The 25526-nt window shown below is 38.8% G+C and overlaps 1 protein-coding gene across 3 annotated transcripts in view; it reads left to right on the top strand.

Moving 5' to 3' along the window:
* The window catches only part of CPNE4 (copine 4), a 244239-nt gene that overhangs the window by 191995 nt on the left and 26718 nt on the right, over positions 1–25526 (top strand). For all 3 annotated transcript variants that reach the window (XM_049817053.1, XM_049817055.1, XM_049817054.1), the window contains exons 9-11: positions 7337–7423; positions 8028–8087; positions 13628–13761. In XM_049817053.1, coding sequence (XP_049673010.1) covers positions 7337–7423; positions 8028–8087; positions 13628–13761 — 281 coding nt within the window. The remainder of the gene's footprint in view (positions 1–7336; positions 7424–8027; positions 8088–13627; positions 13762–25526) is intronic.

Below are 25526 nucleotides of genomic sequence, written 5' to 3'. Positions count from 1 at the left end.
CAGCTCTCATGAGACACAATTGCCACCAATGTGAGAATCGGTCCTTCTCCCCCTCTCTTTTCTAATCCTTGTTTTGTAGTCTATTCTGGAGAAAAACAAGATTTGGTGGATAAGATAGTAGGTAATAGACATTTAAGTGGCTAATAAATATTGCCCAAAGAACATACATGTACATGCTAGATGGCTCTTGCACCTGATGAAAGCAGGCTTCAGTGAGTACTAATAGCACGATAGGCAAGAACAGACAGTAGCAAGTTTGAGCAGATCCTGGTGAAAACAATATGGTTATTATGGAAGAAGTATTGTGATCATATCTTGTACAGGAGAGGTCGCTTGTGTGGGAGACTATGTCACTTGTCAGTTGGCTGGAGACAGAGACTAATTTCCTTTTCCCTTTCTCTCTTTCTCTCTCCTTCTATGCCTCCCTCCCTCATCCTCTGTCCTTTTTCTGTATTCTCCAAAAATAACTGTTGCTGCCAAAGGCAGTATATGCCATTAGCTGTGGACCCCATAAATACATCTTAGTGCATAGTTTATCTCAACATCCTTTGTGCAACATTAAGTAATGTGTTTAGCATTTGTCAGTTTTTTCTTTAGTTTTATTATTCCCAAAGAAAAAGCATGTGCAATGGAGTGTTTAGTAAACCTTGAGGGAATGGCAGAGGAGGAGGAAGGTGTTTTGCCTTTGAATGGATGTGTTGATAGGTATTTCTAATAAGGAAGGCTACATCAGAGAAATGTAATTATATGTGGGTGAGGAGAGGATTAGGTTAGACATAGTTCTTTGTTCCTAGAAGAGACTTTTTCGTAGTCTCAGGCCAGAAAAAGTTGTTTTCCATGTAGTACTCCTTTCAGGCAGAGGAATAAAACTGCCAGCTACATCCTTCAGCCCATGGTGTTAAGCATTTTTTCACATAGCATCGCAACAGTGAGTGTCGAAGATGAGGACCAAAACCTGGAATTTCATCTCAGATGCTGTGGAAGCCAGTGTAAAGAGCAGAACTCAGGTCTGACATCCCTGTTTGAGTTGCTAAGGAGACACAGTGAAACTTCTTATTCTGGTTGTATTTTCTTTTGTGCAGTAGACTTTATGGCCAGCTACAGTACATTGCTATAGTTCTGTCAAAAGATAATCAAAACATCCTAGTGATTGTCAACCAGGGTTTTTCACTCTCTCAGGCAACCGGGGAGAATTGGAGGGAACATTCATCTTTGACGGGGAATCCAGAAACTCTCCTTACGCACCAGCTGCAAATCTGTGCAGTGTTAAAGGAGGCTACACCAATGGCATGGCTCTCCCTCTCTGCCCATCGGCAATGTCTGTATTAGTTGGTATCAGTTCCACAAGTTGCCATAAATGCATTAAGTGGTAAGAGTGGGAGTAATGTAGTTTGTGCTGGGGAATGGGAAGAACTGTGTGTCATCTGTGAACTGCTAGTAATTCTCACCGTTTCATCAGCTCACCTCATCTCTGGAGGCGTTGACAAGAATCTTGAAGTTGCCTTTTAATTGTACATAGTTCATCCTCCAGAAAGCACAGAGTATTCTGACCCATTCTTCAACCTCCCGCTCTTGGCTACGAGATGAAAGTATCTTGTAGCCAATCTATCAACAGTTACAGACCGACTTGAGATGCTCAGAATGGATATGTGTCATCTACTTACTTACAGGAGGTGATGGTGCTTCTAAGACTCAGTTCCACCCCTGGGCTGGGTAGTGATTATCCCAAGTTTTGAGTGTCAGCCTCTGATCCGATCAGCTTACAGTTGACTTGCTGGCTTGCTTCCACTGTGATATTTCTTGGGAATTTGTGTTTGAGAACAGGCATCATTTAGATACGTGTTGTGAATCTAGCACTGGAAGCTTGCTAGTGGTTGAACCAGTAGTGTGTGAAGGAAGGAGAGAGGATTCCTTATCTGAATGATTGATCACCTGTTTTGAGCAGGAATGGTGTGAGTAGTTTATGAATTTCTTTTCCAAATGTGGCAGGTCTTAGGTGAGATTCACAAGTCTTGAATTACGACTCCTTCATATTGACAGTTGTTTCTCCATGACTAAAAGAACTGAATTCTGGGAAAGCTTCTTAGTCTTTGGTTGGTGGTACAGATGAAATTAACTGATGCTGTTTAAGACTTCCTGATCACGAACAACTTCAGGATAATAGCTTGGTGTGTGTTTCTGTTCCATAATAATTACCTTGTTGTCACACACTGTTACATTCTGACACCTAGGCTGTTTTCATACTGACCACCAATAAAAGCTGGCCCAAAGACATCCCGTTGTTCAAATGCACATCTGAAGCAAGCATTTCTAAACCTTCTATTTAACATTTTCCACCATTCTAAAATGCATCATTTACTCCTTCACCATAGTCTTGACACAAGAAAATACAGTAAGAACAAGTCCATCCCTATTTGTGACAGGTTTGGGTTTTTTAGTGAAATACTAGTAAATACTTTGAAGTTTATTGTATGCTTAGGATTTGTTCCAAATTTATGTATAATATATATTTTTAATATGTGTGTACAGTGGCAGTTTTATAAGGTGTTCTAATATTAATCTTATCAAACATTTTAAAACAAGACTAGAAAAGCTTGATAAAAAAATTAAAGACTATTAAAGCTTTTCATAGTTGAAAGGAGAAGTCATCTACTAATGAGAAAAAAGTAACTTTTTTTTTTTTTTGAAGGCAATAAAGCCAGAGGGATTTGGGGGGAGGCAAAGTCATAGAAACATAAACCACCTGGATCCCCATGCAACACGGGAGTTATGTAAGGGAAAAATCTGTTCCTTTATTACATAAAAATGGACACGTGTATTGCACACACACACGGAAGGCAAGGGAAGGAAGAAACCCTCCTGTACTTACCATCTCCACTGACATTCCCACAAGCTTAGGGTGTTACTAGGTGGGCAAGGAGGGCTGCTGTGATGCACAAGATTGGATGGGGTCCTGAGGGGATCTGCGTTGGGTTCCCCCATTTGCCCAGATATTTGGCTATGACCCTCACTCAGGGCCTTTGCATTGGGTAGCTCTTCAGATAACTGTGCAGGGTTGAGACTTTCAAGCCTTTGGTAATGGCCCAAGGAGTTTATGGACACAAACAGACAATTCCATGTCCAGTTTTATCAGGAGATGATCAAGTTCATCCAGGACTGTCTGCAATAGCAGCAGCTGCTGCTGGCCCCAGAGAGGGCAACAGAGGCTTCAGAGGAGGGTGAAGCCATGTCAGGCACCTGCCACATCCCTGTGATTAGGCAGCCAGCAGTGCAACCTCAGGAGCACGGGTGAGGCCGGGGAACTTGGCTGAGGAAACAAGAAGTGCTTTGGTTTTCACTTCAGTCCATGGGTGCAAGTTTCCAGAGGAAACCTCTGGTTGTGATTAAAAGCAGTTCTTCTCCCATGGTGGATGTCTTTCTGGGCAGAAGGAGGAAAAAACCCACCCTGTCCTCTTGCCTAAAGGGATGGCAGGAATAAACTACCCTTTCAGGCAGGAGGAGTTGCAGTTTGCTTGAAAGTGACTTCATTTTCTTGAGGCATCAGAAAAAGATAATGCAGGATATAGAGCTGCCTGCTATCGATTGGTTTTTTTCACCCTGTCCATTAGACCACAATGCCTCCTTTGTCATTTACAAACTATGCAATTTGTTGCAGCAGCCGTACATAAAGGAGCAGGAAAGAAACAAAAGGATTGCAGCGGGGGCGAGACAACATGCTAATGATCACACAAGTTTTGCCACAGCTGTCTAACCTTTTCTTTCCTCACAGGAATACCCAATGTCCTGGTGTGCAAGCACAGTGTCCCAGAGAAAGCAACTGCTCTGTATCATGATTTCTCATGCCTCAGGGTACATGAAACTCTCCTGAGATCTTCATTTCTGTCTCTGAATAGCTTGGGCTATTGGTAGCCACATACTGCCCAAATTTTGGTTCTACAATCGTTGCCTGAATTTAGTCGCCTCCACTTCCCTTTGCTGGTGTGTGGCACAGGTGGTTGCATCATTTGCTCTTTTCTTCTGGAGGTTTGGTAAGAGAAGGGGTAAGGATGTTTGGGAAGGCAGCATCCTTCACTGCAGGGAGTAACATCTCTCATTGAGGGATCTGTGTCTCCTCATTACAGCAATGAGAGGATTAGGACCTTCTAAGTGTCAAAATTAGTTTGCTGACTTTCATTGAAGAATAGCTGGATGGAGTTTGTCTTAAATTCAGAAATTCTCCACCTGGTGGTTTCAGTTTGGGGGTATAAGCAAAACACCAAAGCAGTGTAGTCTGGGGGTTCATTACCGACCTTTGCAACAGTACTTATATTAAATTAACAGGAGATAGTTAAAACCAGGTTGCTTTCTCTTTCGGATTCACTGTGTTGTTTGACAGGGAAAAAGCTTGCATAGCCCAGAGCTACCAGGCATTTGGAGGAAATGCTAAGTGACTTTCAGAATGATGAATCCAAACTTCACAATGTTTACCATGTCAGATTGCAGACTCTTGCATTAGTTTCCTCTCAACTAAAAAGTTAATTTAAGAGACAAAAATGAATTGATAAAAAACAATGTCAAATCAATACCAGGAATGGAGGAACAGACTGAAAATTGAGCTTAGCCTCACAGTGCAAGCAAAATATTTGAAATTTGTTTCTTGTTATTACGTACCTGCTTAGAGCTGTATTCTGAACTCTGTTCCCTTTAGAAGAGCTGGAGATATGACAAGGCATGTATAGGAATTTCCTTCAAATGATGCTTGTCACATTTTCAGCTTGAACTGTGGGAATTGCCAAGGTCAGAACTGGATCTTGGTGGGTAAGTGAAGACAGAGAGTTTTATGTAAAATGGTAAAACTGTTTTTTTAAGCCTGTGAACTGGGAATGTCTTCTTTTCTCCTCTCCTCTCCTCTCCTCTCCTCTCCTCTCCTCTGTACTGTCACATCAACAGATTTAATAGGTGCAAAATTGTTCTTTCTGCTTTCCTACTTCCTAGGAATTTGCTAGTATGTTCTTTCCTTTGCTTTGTTATCCACATCAGCCAATGACATGTTAGTGACTTGCACATGGAGTATTTTAATGAGCTTTAGATAGTTGCTGAGAATCATTATCCATACATCTCAAAATGCATTTCAAAGGTAGGTAAACATTCCTAGTTGGAATTTACAGCTAGCACAGAGAAGCTGAGAGGCTGGCCACAGGCACGGATTTTTCTCCCCTGAAGTAGTGTTTTATGCTGCTTTGGTGCTTATATAGTGTAAACTTCTTCCAGAAACCAATCACATGAACATAATGTTTATCAGGCTTAAATAATCCTTTTCCCAAGGAGAGGAATTATGTGCATAGTGTAAGGGTTCATATAGGTCAGGCCTTGTTTAAGCATGCACATTGAAAAGTGTTAGTGTTGGGGGATTATAAAATTAAGGAAGTGCACCTTGGGCGTTCAGGGGAAAGCAATGAGGTCTCTCCAGTGTAGGTCAGTGTTGAGGGGAGGAACACAAATCCTGCCTCCTATTTTTTCTGTCTATTTGATATATTACAGTTGCTTTATACTATACAGACAGCAGAATTTCTCTGTAGGAATGCTTGCAGTAAATTTGGAGACAACTGTATGCCAAACCATTTTGCCAGACAGCAATGTATAAGGATGCGAGTGGGCAGTGGTTTTGCCTTGCTGTCAGATTGCTCTCCCAAATATGAGTTTATTGCACTCTGTCTTTGTGTCACAGAGCGCCCTCTTTACTTGGAGAGAAGGGCTTTTATTTCTTAAGCCTGACTGCTTCTCTTGAGTAGAGGAAAAATGTTTATGGAGGATTTCCCCTGAACATGTGGGCCTGTGTCTGCCTGTCTTCTCAGTTGGAAAATTCATTTCATGAGACAAATAATTGAGCTGTAGGCTAACTGGGAGAGCAAACAGATGTGCTTCCTGCAGTTGGAACATTTTTTTGTCTTTTCCCATTCTTCACTCTGTCATCTGTCTCCAGTAACAGTGATGAAAGTACTCCTCCTCCCCTGTGCAGAAAAGGTCTTGTATTGCTCCAAAGCCATATGGTTTGCCTTCCCTTTTTTGACATTTGACAAAAGCTCTAAGTTTGAAATACTTCAGAGACATCCAAATAATTGCTGCTAGGCAATGGTTTGAAGCTCAATGAAATCGCTGGGGCTGTTCATAAAGTAAAAATAGTTTTACATGCTCAAACACTTTGCTCAGATCCTATATGAACGTCTTCACTATAGACAAAGTATTGTAACACTTATGAAGGTCTTCACTATAGGCAAAATATTGTAACATTTAAGACATATGTTTCATTTCAAAATGTCATAATGGGAATTTTTAGATAATAGTTCATCCTGGTTCCCTTTGGAGATACATTCTTTATGTTACCAAACATCACATGTTTTCTCCCAGCACTTGAAAGCACCTCCCTGAAAGAAAGCAGTAATGTTCTTAACCATATTTAATAACACACTACAGATACAAATCTGGATTTACAAATGCCAATAGATTCTTGCACGTACAAACATACATTTTACTCCTGCAGTAAGAGGCATGAATAATATTGTAGACTTTAGAGGTCAGGGTCTGAAAGCTTGGTCTTATTAATCTGCCCGAAACCAGAGGAGGGCAGAACATCTGAAGTGGAAGTCAGTAAGACTCTGGGAGATGTTACGATGGGAACAAAACAATGTATCTCAGCTACAAGGTAGGACTATTTTGCTGTAAAATTGACTATTTGTAAATAAAACTATTCAGAACATTTTAAAAAAGGGTTTTAATATATTCTTAGGGATAATTTTCAAATATATCAGTAATTAGATAACTGCATCTTTGTGCACATTTTAGTGATTTTCTTAACTTTTTATTTTATTATCAGACTTAAAGGAGAAACTACTGCTCTCTTTCAAGAGAGTGAGATGATTTCTGAACAGAAGTTCTCCAATCATGAGTTTAATACAAAACACCAGTGCTACTGCATAGGCAGTTTTGTAATTGATACAAAGCATCAGGTTGCTCCCTCCAGTATTTTCATTTGTATTAAATTCCCTCTTTTTTTATCCTCTTAAATGATCTCAATCTTGCTAATGTAACACCTGAACCTACAAGACTGGAAGACAGCGCACGAATCTGGATCTCTCTCTCAGTTCTGTGTCCACATGTATGTGTTTGAAGACAGATGTTTGCCCTGAGCCTTTTTCTATTAAGATCCTTCTCTGCATAGTTAATGGTTTTCATTTTTTCTTCTGTGTGCACCATTATTTGATAGGATTTAGTCAACTGTGGAAATCAGTGCCATTTTTGTTAATTATTCAATTTGTACATAGGTTTTCCTTCAAGCAGTGACTGCTATTTTTCACAGGTACAATGGGAGTGCATTAACCCCAAGTACAAAGCAAAGAAGAAGAATTACAAGAACTCAGGCATTGTCATCCTTAACCAGTGCAAGGTAAATACATGTTTTACTCTTTGGCTGTTTCTTTACTAAGCTCTCAGCAATATATTTTAATGGTGTTTGGAAACACAGACAACAAAGTGGAACTGCCTGTAGGATAGCAGTGGAAACTGCTCCACTACAAAAAGTAAAGACAAGGACTTGAATCCCAAAGGTAAGCTGACTATCCCCAACTCTCCTCTTTCATTACTCTTGCCCTGTCCCTGCTGTTGTGCAATGGAGTAGGCAGTACTACACTGTTATACCTACAGGCTTGCCAGTTGGTCTTTTGTGTGTTTCCCTTCTAATCCTTCCATCATTTCTACAAAATTGCTCTTGTTCCTCCTGAACCAACAGCAAAATTTCCACTGCCTTCCCACTGAGAAGGAGCAGAGCTTGGTTCTACTTTTGATGTGAATTTTCCTTTCTGTAGTTTTATAATTTTGATATTTTCTCTGTTTACATTTTTGTTTTCTGTCTCAAACTATATTTAACGCTTTCTTCCTTTACCTTATTTTCAATTGGTCCCTTTCCTCCTTCCAATTTACTTTTTTCAGGCAGTTCTCTGATGTTTTAGGAGTACACAGCTAATTTGAATGTCTTGCTTTCTTGTCTGCAGATCCACAAGATGCATTCTTTCTTAGATTACATCATGGGAGGCTGCCAAATACAGTTTACAGTAAGTGTCTTACTTCTCTAACTTGTTTTAAAGAAAGGGAATCCCCTTAGATACTGATTCATTACTTTCACAGAGAAATGATTCTTACATGCCATTCCTTGGTAAATTATTAAGGTCTTCTTGCAAAATTTATTAAGCCCAGAAAATAAAATTATTCTAATGCAGTATGATTTTTCTTGCACATGCTGACTTACTTTTATTTGCAGCAGTGACAATCACATTGCAAAAAGTAAAGACAACTTCATACAGGGGTGAGAAGCTAAGGTGGTGTAGTCCCACCAATTCCATCTGAGCTACACCCAGTCCCAAAAGCTGGAGAACTGAATTAGCCCCTTTGACAGTGCTGACTGGCCTTTGGCTTTTGAGCCTCAGTTTGTTCACAAGAATTTCAAATAAATTCCCTTGTTGGGACTGTGTCACAGGGTGGGGTTTCATCTCACCTTAAATGTTAGATGCCCTACTCAACAATCCTGTGGACCAGTCTTCCTTTCCAGAATGAGTCCTCCATTAAAGCAAGTTGTTTCCCCACTAATGGTGCCATATAGAAAGTCACATGCAGAGCAATAGTCCAGCCAGGGACCTCTCTCTGTCAGTCTGGGGTAAATGCTAGGGTACATGCTGACGTTTCATACCTCAGCCATAGCTACCAACAGTAAGATGGCACTACAGAGGGACACAGTTGTAATTTAGAGCGAATTCAGAAGCTACTCAGTTCAAGGAACGGGATAAAATGATTTGTGGAGCTCCCCATAAACAGAAATACAATATTTTGCACTTCCAAGTAATCATTTTTAGAAACATTTAATGCTGTGTGGTTTTGATCTTTTCTTTTTCTTTTTTTTTTTTGAATCTGGGAAATAATAATAAAAATTTAAAAAAAAAAAATAATCAGTATTTCCCGTAGTGTAGGAATACAGATTGTGTCTTGGTTCCAGTCTGCTTTATATGACTTCTAATTTCATGCCAGTTACAGGGATAAAATCTAGTGCTCCAAGGTAATATTCTTCTTCTAGAGATCTTTTATTTTCCTGTAGCACCATGCCCTGTTTCTGCTCCCAGGTATTAATGTCGTGGTATCAGATATTGGATGCTACTGAAATGTTCCATTTCACTTTTCCAGACAAGCCTTCATTTTCCAAAAAGCTTTAACAGAAAAAGAAAGATATTTTTTTTTTGTCCCGACAGAAAGTTCCAGCAACAGCAGCAGCTATAGACAGTAGTAGATTGTCTTCTTGTGTATGAATCAGCTTTTTGAGGTGTAAAACTCGCACTTTGCCAGTACACCTCACAAACTCATTGGATAACGCCCAGAACTGAGGACCCTGCTTTTGGTTTTGAAGGAAATACCTACTGTAGTGGACAAAGATCTTTATAGCTGTCTTCTCTCAAGCAAAGCATTCTGTGTCATCACCTCTCTGCCTTACCCAGCTTCTTCTGTTACCCCCACATGCCTGCAATGCCCATTTCTCCTCCAAATCTGAAACTCGCCAATCCCTGGAAACCCCTTTAATTTTTCTTTCCTGACATTTCCTCCATAAAAATATGACTGGAAGAAAATTATCAAATAGGTTCAAGGTCATTAGCTGAAAGACAGTAATGTCTTTAAGTAATATTTAAAAGCCTTTTCTAATCAGGGCAGGTGCTTAAGCACATGCAGAGACTGGTTAATATGCATTTCGCACAACTCTGGCTCAAGCACAGGAGCACTGTAACTATTAGAAAGTGCCTGGGGATATACATGTTATGATGTTACAGCTGTGCTTTTCAAACTCTCTTTGATTCCTCCTAAATGTTTTCCAATGGAAGAGCAAGTCCTTACACAGTGCACTGAAGGGTCATGGCAGTTTGCTTGCCTTTTATTTACTTGTCACAGATTTCCTATTAGCAGGCTGTGAACCACAAGTTAGAAACTGCTGTGTTAAAATGCATTAAAATGGATAGTATTGCTTCTACTATATTTTAATATTTTAATATTTCATTTTGCTGAAATGAAACAAAACCATTGATAATAGGAAATTTAGGTAAACTCATCTGCAAGGACAGGCAGTGAGGACATAAAGGAAATGAAAGATCCATTCTACTGTGAACCGCAGAGATCCCTGAATTACTGCTGACCTCAATGGTAAATCCACCAGCTACAGGATTGTGTAACCTCATCACTATCAGTTTTCAACTTACATGGACTCAGGGGAAGCCGTTGTGGATGTCTCTGTGCCTATAGCTCTGTTCATGCATAACCTAGTGATTCTACTTAAAGACTCTCCGCATGTTTTACTTCCTCCTGTCTGAGATGCACCAGGCCCCAGTGATGATAGCAGACAGATTGTAAGATGTGTTGCTGCTTCCAGAAACATATCAGAGATTCTGCAGTGGGCAGTGAAACCAAAGGGTAGAGCCTACAGGGGAGATATTCAATGTTCCCTTGCTTTCTGCACACATCATATAATCTCCATTTCACAAAGTCCTAATCTGGTTAATTCAGACCACTGAAATAGAGGAGGCCTATTCTGTCCACCTTCCCAGATTTCCATTTATTTTAACTGGAATGGATCTGGAATTGTTTGAAACTCTCCTGGTACATGTGGTGGTGGTGGTGGTGGTGGTGGTGGTGTCCTAATGACATTTCTATTGAGTTCATGCTGTGTACAGGCAGTATGATGCAACTGTGATTTGAAAGGGCACTTGCTGAGGAAGGGAAACTGGGATGCTAAGGATACATTTGATAACAAAAAGCTGTGGTATGATGTACCTGCTTATTTAAGGCACTAATGAAGGCTTTGGTAACATCATGCTGTGTGTTCTTGGGATGCTTTGTACGTCTATTGTAGGAACATAGTTTGCAGTTAGAAAAAACATCTCTGAAAAACGAAAGTAAACTTCTTCTTTACTTTAAACCCATTTATTAAGAAGCTTTCATCTATAGAGATCAATAGTGCTGATTCCAGTCCGCTATTTTTAAGCACTGCTTATTGCAAAACGCTGTATCTCTTATCAGTGTTGCCTGCTGCAGAAGAAGTGTTCAGAAGTTGGCAGTGCAAATGGGTCTGTAGTCAGAAGACATTTTCATCACTTCAGGAAATACAGCAGAAAGGATGTGTAACATGCATAAAAGGAACTGTAATAGAAAGATATATTGGACAGATTCTCTCTCAGGCAGGTCACGGTATTGGGCAGGCTGATTTGTTGCTGACAGATTTAGCAGGAGGTCCAAGCTATGTAGGATGTTTTTAACGCAATGAAAATCACCCTTTTACAAGGCTGAGGAAAAAAAGTACTAAGAGTGTTGTTATTGCTGTTATGTTCTTATTTAGCTGTGGGAAGATGACTGGTACATTGGAACTGATACATTTAAAGGTACACTGATAAAAATCAAATGTATGCACTGTAAAAAAGATTCCTACTTTGCTTAGCTCAGTTGTGATATTAGCCTAACTTCTGTGATATGTTAACTTAGTTTTACAAATCCTTATCCTAGGTATTTGCACACGACCTTGGTACTGCTGGGTAATGTTAAAAGAGCAGACCTCTGCACTGTTATTTTGGAATCATGGCAAGTAACACTAGCCACAGACTTTTTTCCAAGCTCTTGAAACCCACTGCTCATTCCTACGCTGTGCTCTTCTTTTCAGTTAAAAAGCATTTAGCTGTTGCTAACAGCCATGAAGGAAGACTTGTCCAGTTCTGTCTGATATGTCACTCAAGTCCTGTTAATGTCTGTTTTGAGATTATCAGTAAAAACGCCTACTTTTAACAATTTTACAGGAATGCCCTTTGTTTCTCTATCATACTGTGACATTTTTGCACTTTCTATAATCGGAACAAAAAAATAAGGTTAAATTAATACCAGAGAAAATATATATCTTTTTTAAGAAAATACACACACCTCAGCTAAGATTTTTCAAGAACAAGTGTCCCAAAACTAAGCTAATGCATACAAGTGTCCATGGGTTTACTTTAGGTTTCACAAACCACTAGTGTTTCTTTCTTCCTCAGTTACGTACATGCATAGAAGTGAGAACATGAGAGGTTTCCCATTGATTTATTCAAGTTAAATCAAGGTATCATTTTTGAAAAAAGATCTATGTGGAAGACAGACTCACTTCTTCAGTGTATAAACAATGAGTAGGGAAGCAGAGGTGAAAGATTACTTTATTTGCAAGCCAAATCAAGCTCCTATCTCCTGACTGAAATGCAAGGTGGTGGCAGTTCATAGTTGATCAAGGCGATGAAGGGATTTCCAAGCTAACTAGAGCCCAGTGAAAAATATTTTTCTTCAGCTGAGTTAGAGGTGGAAAATCAGAAACAGTGGGGAAAAGCCATGTTGCGTTGAGCCTGTATGATTTTCCCTTTTAGTATTAGCAACAAACAAAAAGTTTCAGGAGGACTGTGTCATTTTTTTAAGGGAGAATGAAAATCTCATGTTTCATTTTCATTTTATAGCTGCATAAAATAGTCTTCCCTCTGCTCCAGCTGGGGAAGCTGCACATTCACAGAGGCAAGCTGGGACTTCAAAGTTCTTTTTGGAGCCTTCTGCAAGGCCCTTACCTGTCAGCTCCACTGTAAAACTGAAAACTGAACTCTGTGCATTTGTCCATTGAATATCCAGGTATAATGGGTTTTTTGGAGGAAGAGGTCATTGGACAAAATCATAAGGAAGTTTGTAACTGGCTTCATTGCCTCTATGAGACCCTTTGGGTTTCTTGTTGCTCCTTTTAGGAATTCCTGGAAAGCAGCAGCACAAATTCAGAAGAGGGCTTTCTGGTCCATGATAGTCATATCACAGGAAGATGTGTGCCAGAGTACTTCACTTCAGTGAGAAGTATAAAGAGCATTTTAAAAGGGTGAAATTAATTTTAAGAGGATTCATTAATATTTGCTTTTGCAATGAATGCTTCCCACAATCTTCTCTAAGCCTTTTCAACACAAAAATCTGTGCAGGGTTCAAGCTTTATTTTTACCCTGCAGCTCACCTTTAAGCTTGCTATCATCTATGAAATTGGGAGGGTTGATTATTTAATGCTTAGATGTTTTAAAGATAAAAAATACCAGACAGGCAGTATCTACTGCTATTACTACAGCAACAGTAAGGTTTAAAATAGCTAAGAATCGTCCCTAACTGGAGTTTTTAATTTATAGTTTCAGTAGGTTTTTTAAGTCTCTTGGGATGTTTTTGCTTTTATGTCCTGAACATCACCCGAGCTGGAATAATTTAATTAAGTATGAGAACCTAGAGATAGTTAATTGGATTCATTTGTATTAGAACCTAGTTTTCCACATAGAATAATAATGCAGTTCTTTTTTTTTTTTCCTAATTATGCCATTTTAGTTTTATTATCTCTTATTTTATAAGCTGGCATTTACTTTTAGCCATATTTGTCAATACTATCCTAATTCAAATTTGATGAAGTACACTGTAAAATAACCTTTGCTTTAAGGCTGCAGTCTCAACGGAAAACTGTTTCTGGTAGCTATATGGTTCGTGTGGGTATACTTATGCCCCGAAGAGCTCCACAACATACTGACTTTTTCTTCTTTTCCAGGTAGCTATAGATTTCACTGCATCAAATGGTGATCCTAGGAACAGCTGCTCGCTGCACTACATCCACCCCTACCAACCCAATGAGTACTTGAAAGCACTGGTAGCTGTTGGGGAGATTTGCCAAGACTATGACAGGTAAATACCCACATTTGATAACAGAGTTGTCTTTAGAAAGTGTTTTCACAGTGTGAAATCAATGACTGCCTGTTGCCGGCTGCAGTAGCTCAATGTTTAGTCACTTAAGAGAAATGACTGCACGTCAGAAAGATAGTCTACCTTAACACACTTCTGAGAGTGAAAGATAGTCTACCTTAACACACTTTTGAGAGTGAAAGTTAGTCTACCTTAACACACTTTTGAGTGGTTTAGATTTGCTTGATGGTAATGAAAGGCCCGGCTCTTGGCTGTTTGGCTGGTATGTGTGTTAAGTTTCAGGCTTGTATTCACATGCCAAAATTGTGCGTTTGGGGAGATTTTTCGATGTGTGTTAAACTTGCAGCCTGTTTTGCAGATGCTGATAGCATCCTTACTGATATGCTTGGGAGTCTGGTTCTGTCCCATCCTACGGAAAAGTGTACAGAGATGTTGTGTTTGAAACTGGATTTGTAGTTGCCTAAACTGCTTAGTGGCCATGCCTATTCTTAGAAGTAAATGTGTGGTCTTTTTCAGTGTTCTATTAGCCTGTTGAATATTACAGTCTCTTCTAAAATAAATATTAAAAGATAGTGATAATGTGTGCACAAAACATGCCTTTAAATAAATGAACAAATGCAGGTAATTCAGCCAAATATGCTTTGATTACATTGTGTACTTCTGTTGCTTTCAAATGGGCTGCCTGCTTCTATCAAATTAATTGTCCATTATTAGTCTAATTACCAAGTGCATTTCCTTTAAATATTCTTTCTTTGTTGGTGAGCTATAGTATCTTACAGAATTATTCTTCCTAATCTTTGCACGTGTAATAGACATCCACCCACCACTTTGCTGTATGTAAATACCAGATCTTAAAAAAACCAATGGTATTTCCAGGCAAATTTGAATTATACTTTGTGTATAAATTGTGAAGTGACTTAATGCTGTGGTATGCATGTTACATGTCTCATATACCAATTAGCCTGCTCAGAGGCACTTCCATTTGCATGGTAATGAAATGTCTTCTCAAAGAAGAATGAGGAAAATACAGCCCTGATACAATTTCTCTAAGAATTTGATGGTCACACTTAGTCAATGAGTCTGAGAAAATTAATATTTTATTGTAAGTGAGCTGATAAGTCCTCAGTGATTATCCAGTAATTTAATAATTACTAGCAATAATTCAGAGGATTAATATACTTCAAAATAGGGGAAGGAATAAAAAGGGCTGGTTTTTGCAGACAGATCTTTTTATTTTATCACTTAAGGTGTATCTTTTAAGAAAATGAAATAGTTAAGTGGCACAGTTCTTCCTGTATGGAAATATTAATCCCAAATCAGGATTCTTCTCTCAATATAGCATATTCCAATCCATACAAAAAATAATGGCCAGTCATTTTTTAAATGAAGTCATCAGTGTCATTCAGTTCTGTTGTGCTGCAGAAAATGCCTGTTGATGCTAATCAGCACAACTAAGGTTGTATGAGCTATGGACTAGGGCTGAACAAAAGACAGAATTTCTTTTCCCAGGGAAGTGTCACCTTTCTGGCATGTGTTTGGCCTGTCCATACTCTCAAGTTGTGACAAGATAAATATATTCCTATGGGCAAGTTGATTCAACATGGCCAGTGCTTTCTGATCAAAATGTCAAGTAAGGAGCTTTTCTTTATATTTGCATGTTTTGAATCCAGAAAACTGGAAATGAAAACTTACAATTTTCTAAAGAAGAAAAGAAATTAGGAGGAGCAAACCTTCACACAAAATAATCTACAGGTTCTATATAGGAGTTCTTTTTGTGTTTAGTTGCAGCCTTGAGACGTACGAGCATATACGACCTATAAAGCAAATCTGTATATACAATTTTAAAAAAAGAGTTTCAAATTCAGTAACAGTCTGAAATGTGGCACAGATCCGTAACTGTGGCAGTGAGCCCAGTTGTGCTTCAAATACTGGAGTAGGATTTCTGTTTCCAGGTTAAAAGCAGCCAGAAGTGAAAAGAGAGGGACCTGCTGAACCTAAGGGCTGTTCAGAGCCAGAGTGTCATCATTTGCATTGGGGCATGTCTTTAGTAAGATTAAAATACGAGACCAAAAAGGTGGCACCGCTGTTACCTGAAGTTTTATAGTTTTTAACCATCAATTATATCAAATAGGCAGAACTGGCTGATTTCAGTCCAAACCAAGGAAAATGGAGTGGTTTTCTTTGGGTCTCAGGATTAAGGTATTTACATCAAATGAAAGAATAGTTGGAATAAAGTAAAATCTGTTGTTTGCAATTCTTTTTGCGTTCCAGTAGCACAGCTGTTGAATGTTAAGTACTTTTGCTACACTTACATACTAAAAGACTGCTTTTTAATATTTATTTTTTTAAAAGCCTATCGCTATTACTTAAAATAATTCTGTAATTAGCAACATTCAGATTTATTTGTAATTTGGGAGGAATTGGATTGGCAAGTGATATATAGAGACACCACTCAAAATCCAAAATTTTCTTTTATATACTCTACTTAGTTCTGTCAATCAAGTCAAATCTTCTCATAATCTATGTTTCTGTACATACTAGCCTAACATAATGTATTCCTAAGTAATTAATGCTCCAAATTAAGTGCTGCCTCACATCCCTTGATACAGTGGAATAATCCCTGCTCATCCAAAAGCCCATTTATCTGTATGGTTCAGAAATTCCTGAAACAGTTCAATGAATAGCACCATTCTGCAGAGTTAGGCACGAAAGAATAAGATACATTCTTTCATCAGCAATATTCAGAGAATGAGAAATAGACTTTGATTATTATCCGGATTGTAGAAATGCTGCAGTCCTGTAGGAATAGGCCAATCTGATAATGGTATGGGAAATGGAAGAGCTGTTCACCTGCACAAAAGACTTAATACTTCATCTATAAGGCAGAATTGTTTCAGGCTATAACAACATATGTCATAAGAGAGAAGATAAAGTTTGTATGGGATACAATCAGTGGCTAAGCAACAGCAGCAAGGGATCATAACAGAAGGAGGAACATTCATTAGTTTTAAGGAATTAGGCTCTAAAATGTAGTTAGAAATACTGGAAAGAGGAAAACACATTAAAAACTTATTATTGAAAATATTTGGTATAATAAGCAGACACCTCCATGGAGAAGAATTTATGTTAAGATAAATGACTCATGAACGTTTAAAGATGAACTCATGAAGTAATAAGTGAGAAATACATATTTCCATTTAAACATTTTCAGAAGCTTTCTTATATATTAAGAATTATATCACTGGTATAATTTTACCTTGAAATTGAGCAAGTCTACTCCACATTTTTGTATCATAAAGAAACATGAAAATGATGAAAAATCATTGGGTGCTGAAGTGTTTAATATTAACAGGACCTGCTTCTGTATCATTCCATATTTATTCTTTACCTCAGTAATTTCAGTATTGAGTTCTCTGGATCAGAAGTCAAATCAAGTGGGTTTTGACGACCAGCAATATCAGCCTAGCCAGGATCCTGAAAAATCAGCTGATCACTACCAAATGTGCGTATATTCCCTCTATATGTTTAGAACAATGAGCTAGCAAGTGTACATAAGGCAGATGAGATTATATCCGGCTCTCAGTGTGCGATGGCTGGCTTAGGAATTCTAACCTTCACCAACTCTGAACAATGGTTTTGGCCACCCTTTTGTTTTGGAGCCTGGTAAAGACCCCTTTAAGAGGATGCTATTTTCAAAGGATGGATGGTAGGTGTCAGAACACCTAGATACGAGGAAAGACAAACTCATTCATCGGTTGAAATATCAGACCTCTGAACCAGAATCGTATAAAAGCCATGGAACTCTGTAAATTATATAGTAATAATTTTGAACGTGTCCCGTTTTCCATGGGAACTGTTCCCCAAATACTTTTCATTTGTATTACAAAACTGTACCCTGCTTAGGTTGGAACGACACTGCCCTGTAAGCCAGAGAAGCCCATGGCTACACTGGGGAATGGGGGAACATCTCCTATCCCCTGTGTCCCAGCATAAGGTCTGGCCATGTCCTGACTGCAAGTCAGGACCTGACCTACCTACCTCTTCCCCCTCGCCCTTCCACATCCTGGCTTCCATCAGAAGGAAAGGGCAGCGTGTGGGCAGGGAGGAGCTCCCGTGCTCTGCGGGAGGGCGTACTGCCTGAACACTGCCTGCTAGACACTTGTGTAGGCGAGAGCCAGCGCCAGAGAGTACAGGGATGTACCCTCAGCACATATACCTGCACGGTGACAAGTCTGTTTCCATTATTATAGTCTGGAAACTTCTATGGAAACTAATACCTATAGATAAAGCAAGAACTTTTCCCAACATAGGTGCAGGTGTGCTGTGTCTCTCTCATGTAAGCACATGAGCTGCTATATACCTAGACAGACATATGTAGAGATGTATATAAAACTAGAGTTTTACTCATGTATGTATAAATATGTAGGTATGCATATAATATATAGGTATTATATATACTTACATATGTATGGTTAACACTTAACCATGCAGTAAAATAATTGATACCTCTTTTATGCTGTTTATAGCTTTCCTCTCTGCAGAGCAAAGCCATAAGTCACAATAACAACAGTGCACACAGTTTGTTAAAATGGCTGGTCCTTTGATCTCAATGATTCGTTTTACCAGTGCTGGAATACAAGCAACTAGCCGTGAGTGTAGCTCATCTTTCATTCTGCAGTGATTGCTGTCTCCGGCAAAGGAAAAAAGGGCTGGAATTGGACTGTAAATAGCTTGTTTGTAAGGATAAATGCTCTTACACGCACACCATGCTAAAGGCTGAAATAATTCTTAAATGATCTTACATTATCACAGGTTTTAATGATCATATTGTGAGTGAAGCCCATGGCAGGACTTGCAAATCTGCTCCTCAGTTTGAAATCTGATTTCTGCAGTTAGTAGCTTTCCTTTCTCTTCTGCTTGTTAAGAATCTCATTATATTACATTAAATATTTATTTTTGCATTAAAACCTCTGTTCTGATTCAGCAAGACGCTAGAGCTTATTATCTAATCCCACTGAATTCAGTCTGACTCAAGCGAACACTGAAGTATTATGCAAAATATAGATGGCACTAAGGTGAAGTTAGGAGTTTTACTGAATTTGAACTTTATTGTTAATAGTTTGCCCCACAGACAAATGTTCAGTGCCTCCCATATGCCTGGATGATCTTTATGATTAATTTTTACACATAGTTTTATATTTGTGCATACATTCAGAGTTCTTCACTAGATTAATAAAAAGTGCTCACAAACATGTGTGAGAATCGGCTTTTGGATGGTCAAATCAATACTCACACTTTGAAAAAGGCAAAGTTTAGATGTATTTTATCAAATACTTTTAAGGATTTGTTGCATTGGATATTTGTGGAACTTCCCATTCTTGATGGGCCATCCCCGTTCTGATCTACGCACCCAACACATGATCCCATGTGTTTGACCACATAGTTTTGTAAAATGATGTCATAAATTGGTCTTCATTTTATTTGTATTCAAAATCTATTTCAAAGATTAGTTCTTAATTATTTTAAATCTCTATGTCTGTTTATTCACTCTTAAAGATACTGCAGATTTTTTTTTTTATTTCCAACAGCCCTTGAAACACACGAAAGATAAATTCTATCTGTTTCCTGACGCTAATGTCCTTTTTCATTTAGGCAAATAGCCTCCTTAACTCTAAATACTCAAGTAGCTCCTTAAAACTGACATTCACACTGAGATCATATGTTAACAAATAAACCGCTTGTGTAACACATGCTTGTCTAGCAACCTCCCTAAAGCCCACTAATGAGCACAGAGTACATTATTCCTGCAAAGTGCAGAAATTATTTATGTGTAGAGTTCTGTAAAATACTTAAGAGTGAAAATGTAAAAACTGGGCCACATTCCACAAAAGATATGAAAGTCCTGAAGTCAGTCTGAGTTTCAACATCAGCTTCTGCAGTCAGTGAATTGCAGCAGTAGCTGACTAGATGCAAAACTTCCTCTTTATAATTTCTTCTTCAGTATTTTAGGCCTAAGCGAGTGCATTCACTCTGATTGAAAACCGTATAAAAACCTTCCTTCCCTTGTGCAATAAAGTGCACTTGAAAATTAAGAAGGGGAAAAAAATAAAGGAGAAAATAAAAAAGACCAGGGTTCCCTGTCCAGCACATCCCTTTCTAAGAAGGGAAAAACTTAAGTCAGATGAAAGGTCCATCTGTCCCAGAAACACCTTTCCTGACGTACACAGCAGAGGATAGTTAGGGAGGAGAAAAAGGACAAGGTATGTATAATGCAGTACATGTTATGGAAGTCATACATCAGTCAGTGCAATCGGTCTGAAATACAAAGATCAGTACATACTTAAATGCTGTGTTTTGCATTGAGTCTTTAAGTGGAAAAGTGATCCCAGAGTTTACACCTTGCAGTCTGCTTTATTAATCAGAGCCTCATACCTAAGAATTACTTAAAAGGTTATTCATCCTGGAGCTATGTCTGGGTTTGTGGATGAAGACTCAGAGGGTTACCATGGCTGGAGGGATCCGAATTAAATACGTTGAGGTACTTTTGCCAGACACAAGGAGGAAAGCAGAAACTTGCTTTGGTTGAAATAGTATAATAGTAGTTCATTAAAACTGGGGTGAAAGAATGATCCCTAGGATAACTGGCACTATATGCAACATTAAATATTTCATTGGATCCCTACACAGAGCTATAGATGTTAACATTTAATCTACCCATACAGATCAATAAGTAAAAATATGCTTAATTATTAAGCATCTCTCTTTAGCACTTTAATTACAGAAACAACCTTTCTGGAGGCTGTTAAGCAAAAAAGCTGATTAGCATATCTAAACAAGTTTAAAAACCATGGGGAAAAGACATGAATCTTTTCATTTAGTGCTTTAATAGGACCAAATTTGCATAGACATACAACAGAAGAAAAATAGAAAAACAGTAACCTGTACAGAAAGACTTGTAGCTTATATGTTTATCGGTAAGCTCAGGTGCAGGTAAACATATTCTGAAGTGTTTGGATAACCAAGGACTAGAACTGCACTGGGAAAAACAAATTGCTGATACTTTAAATCACCAAACTGGATTGAAAATCCTTGGATTTAACTGTTGAGGACCTAGGCTGGCACAATCGCATAATATATACGTACACATATTTAGTATTTGCCTTTGCAGAACCTGTATTTGCAGACTGCTGCCGCACAGGGATTTCTACAGTCACCACTTTTTATCGCAAGAATCAGTACAGGAGAATTAGTCTAGTACAACAGCTGTGTCGGGAAGCTGGCTTCGTAACAGCTTCTTTTGCATATGTATGTACACACATACATATATATGTGTGTGTGTATATCTGTGTGTATATATGTGTATATATGTATATATCTGCAGGCCCTTTTTCTGGGCAGGTACCGTCAATTCTTACAGCTCTGCTTTTTCCCTTGCCAAGTTTTCGTCACTGAGCCTTCTTTACTCTGCCTCTTCTTCCAGGAACTCAGTTCCGATGTCAGTGTATCAGTCACAAGCAGTCCCTTCCAAGTTTCTTAGCAAAACTACTGCTTCCTCCACATACTTTTCAGAGACCTCTGCTGCATTCTGTCAGCTGGTAGATACATCAAAATCTGAACCTTCTGCATGGCTTTTCTATGCGTTCTTTACTATTTCTCAATTCTCAAATCTCCTCTGAGGAAGAGCTTTGTTCTGTGCAGTAGCTGACACTTCTCCTGGGCTGTGCAGCCTGGTACCATTGGGATTTCTCTGTCAGCATTTCTTTCTGAAGAGAATGACTTGAAGTATAAAACCCTACAAACTTTATGTGAAATTGCATACCACCTACTGCTGTAGACACTAGACATCTCTGTAAATAAAGAAGTGTTACTAAGTAAATAAGCATAAGTAAAGGAGACAGCAATTTATCTTGCCATTTTCACTGATGCCATCCGATACTGATCTGGTATATCTTTAGTCAACACAACCATTTCCACAACTTCAGAAGTGTGGATTGCCTCCTTGCATTGTTAAGGATGTAACTATTGTAGTCATCCACTCCATTATATCAGCATATAGCTAAGAAGCAAATTATTCCCATTTGGAAACCCTTCTGTGGGGTAAATGAACACCATGTTCTAAATCTTCTCATGCAAGTTTCCTCCTTTACAGAAAGTGGACACCTTTTGCCTGACCTTAACAGGATGTTTGTGGGTCAAATTGCTCTCGGTTAAAGCTAAATTCTTGTGAATTAGGTTCCATTTACTGTCTTATTATCCCCTCCAAATTATTGTGAAATTAACCTTGATCAGAGATCCCAAATCAGCAGATGAACAGAGGGTAGTAGCCCATTTCTTCCTGTGTATTCAGTGATGCCTAACTGAATGTTTAGTCATCGGTATATTTCACTTCCAATTTTGCTCTAACTTGTTTTGATAGTGTTCTTCATTTTGACTTAACGTCATTTTGATTTTGGTAAAATTACATCAACAGTTCATTTGGTCACATTAGATCATGATATAATCTCTGTACCAGTTTTATCCAGCTCATCCTAGAAAGCGCATTTGTATCTTGAGAGCATCTGATGAGAAATTCCTCTCCCCGCACCTCCCTGCATACATATGCCAATGCAGTCCTGTGTTCCCCTCTTCCCAGCACACCCCTTATAGATAGGTGTTTTCTGATAGAAAATGGTTGCAGAGGAAGGTCTCTGACCAACCCTTCCCAATGTAATTTGTAAAAAAGGACAAAATAATGTGCATATGTAGCAAAGCTTTTGTTCTTGTGGTTGCTTAGTGCAATACAACCTGAAACTTGGAAGCCACCTTTGTGTTTGAAGAGGGCAGGGCCCCACCACTGTTCAGTTTGGAGATCTTCACCATCTGCACCTTACGTGATGGAATTTAGCCTGCTGCCTGCAGTGTCGTCATCAAGTCGTGTCAAGTTTTCAACATCTGAGATTACAGTTTGTGTGAGAATGACCTTTTCAGTGATGGTACAGTTCTCCATATATGATCCCACAGATACGCCAATTTACTATGGAGTTGAGGTTTTGGAAGGTACAGGGACATATGTGCAACCCCTTAAAATACATAGGACTGTTTGAAAACTGCCTGGTTTGAGAAGTTAAATATAACTCACCGTAGCCTCTTGCAGCATCCCCTTCCCTAGTTTATTTCCAGTTATAAAGTCCTATTTCTTTTTCAAGATACATTTTACTGAATTGGGTCATTCATGTAGGTATAAATCAGGTCATTGCAATTTATTTGTCATCTTGCAGGGAAGCTTGACATTTTTTCTCACCTTCCCGAGTATGCCATTTTATTAGGCTATCCTTCTGGCAAGTGATATATCTCACTGCCATTTCATTTTGCTTAACCTACTCCTCCCTCCCTCAAGCTCTGACGACTTTTTTTTTTTTCTGTGGGTATTCACTTTTCCCAGTCTAGGAATTTCTGAGTTCGCTTGATATTTTTACCCTGCAGAGCTTCTTTTGCAATTCTTTTAATGTTAACAAGAGGAAGTTTAAATCCATTGTACCTGGATTGCACTTTGTTAGTTATTTCATGAGCTGATGCCTTTCAGTAGTTAGCTTCAGGGAATCTGTATTCCCCTGCTTCATTAACTATTTCCCTCGCAGGTGAGACAAGCATTCCCTCATATTCTTGAAACCCAATTACGTGACAGTATCTATTTCTCAGTATTCAGCAGATTCCAGCTCCCCTAAGGTGACTTAAGAGCTGTAATTAAAGATAGCGAGTGAATTTTAATGTCAGGATTTTGCACATGATCGTGTAGCATCCCTGTGACAGACCAAACAATGTAGCTGTTGCAGTGACTTGCCATTGATTTGCACGCTCCCAGCTCTCTCTTGTGACCAAGATGCATGATAATCAGTTCATTCTTGCTGCTCCATTAAAAATCACTGTGCATTATGAACTGGATGCTAAGCCTTGTTAGGTACAGTGCAAGTTTGATTAAACATGCGGTAACCTGGCCAAAACCAGAGATGTGGTTTTATCAAACCAAGCACAACCACACAGTGAATATGTGGTGACAGCGTAGCGGTCCCCCAGAGAAGAATACAGATTAGGAGAAGAAAACACTGCTGCTGCTGAATTCTTGCGGTCTTCTGACTCTGAGTGGGGCAGGCTGAGAGCTGGACCACAGCCTGGCTCTACCCCCAGCCCATCCTGGAGGAGCACAGATGGCCGTGCAGGACTGCAAGAGGTGAAGCGGATGGGCTCTGGTCCCTTCCACTTAAATGGTTTTATTTAGCCCTACTCAATCATACAGATCGTGTCCTTTATTTACCTCGCTCTGCTTGCAAAGCAGGAACTGAAAATGTTTAAATATTTCAAATGATTTCTATATTTTCTTCGGAATTGCTGCTAATCCCTGTAAGCTTTTATGATTCAGAATTTACTGGCATCAAGCCCTTCTCAGATAAGTACTAAATAATACACACAGGAACATGATTCATTCATATGCTTTAGAAAAGAAACACTTAATTCAGCTCATATTCTTCCAGTTCACTCCCTGAACGTGAAAGATTACAATTTTAATTGAGTTTAGAAATGACTCTATTTTGTTTGTGGCATTTGCTGGTTTTTTCCTTTTCTTTTCCTTTCTCCTTTTCTCTCTCTTCTCTCCCTCTTCCTCTTCCCATGCCGCCTCCCCTTCCTTCTCGCCCTCCTCACATTCACACTTTTTCAATTACATGTTTAACAGATACTTCCCTTTTATTTTGGCAATTTGAAATTTCTTTCTAACAGAGGAAAAATATCTGATCTCATTAGGGGAAAAGTATGTGGAGCAGAGCAGATCCACGGTTTATTCTTTTAAGATTGGTGTTGAAAAAGAAAGGCATAGTAATTGATTTTGCTGCATCCGTCATAGTACTTTAAAAATATTTCTCTGGTAATTCTGATTACCAAAAAAACTTCTTTTTTTTTTTTTTTTTTTACAAAAAAAAAACCAAATTAGAAGTAACAGCTTAATACTCAGGGATTCTAGTCAGGTATATTTCTTGCAAGAATTTCAAAGAGCTGTAAATTTAAGATCCTTGGTTATTTGAAACTAAAAATGGGTTGTTAGTGTTTCTTTCTCCCCACCCTATGTTTCTTTCTTTTCCCCACATTCACTGCATCATTAGTACCACTAGTACTACTATATTGCTCTAGCATAAAGTGAGCAGGTTTTCATAATGAAGCTCTCCAAGGTCAGGTCGGTAGCATCCATACAAATTGCTGCATTGACTTCAGGAGCTTAAAGGTAAGCACATCTGTAGATACACACCAAAGGGCTTTTATGAGGATCAGTAGAATGAGTCCCAAACAACCTGTGTAAGTGGCTAGCTAGAAGTTCATCTTTCAGAATGACTAAAAGGCATTTAGAATGACTTAGGCCTTTTTTCCCCCTACATTTCCTCCATACAGTTAAAAGCTTATATTCCAAAATTAGATTTTAAAAGGAACAAATTTTCAGAGAACGTAGTCCTGGCAGCTCGTGTTTCCCTTTCTGAATACAGGTATTGCCACACTTGTGAATATCTAGCTCTATCTCCAGCATCGTCTATGCCAGCAGCTTCAGAGGAACTTGAAAAAGACTCTCTAATGTCTGACTAATTACTTTCACCCAGTGGAAAAGTTTCATCTGAATTCTCCTCCTTGTTACTAGGAATAGCAAATCCTTCTCAGAATAAGGCTGAACTCCAGGTTTCGATGATACTACACATCAGAGGGCACCAGTGGTTAACAAGACAAGGTTT

Source organism: Accipiter gentilis, chromosome 14 (assembly GCF_929443795.1).
Source record: "Accipiter gentilis chromosome 14, bAccGen1.1, whole genome shotgun sequence".
Classification (NCBI taxonomy): Eukaryota; Metazoa; Chordata; class Aves; order Accipitriformes; family Accipitridae; genus Astur; species Astur gentilis.
Note: the sequence above shows the minus strand (reverse complement) of the source record. Positions and strands in the feature narration are given on the sequence as shown.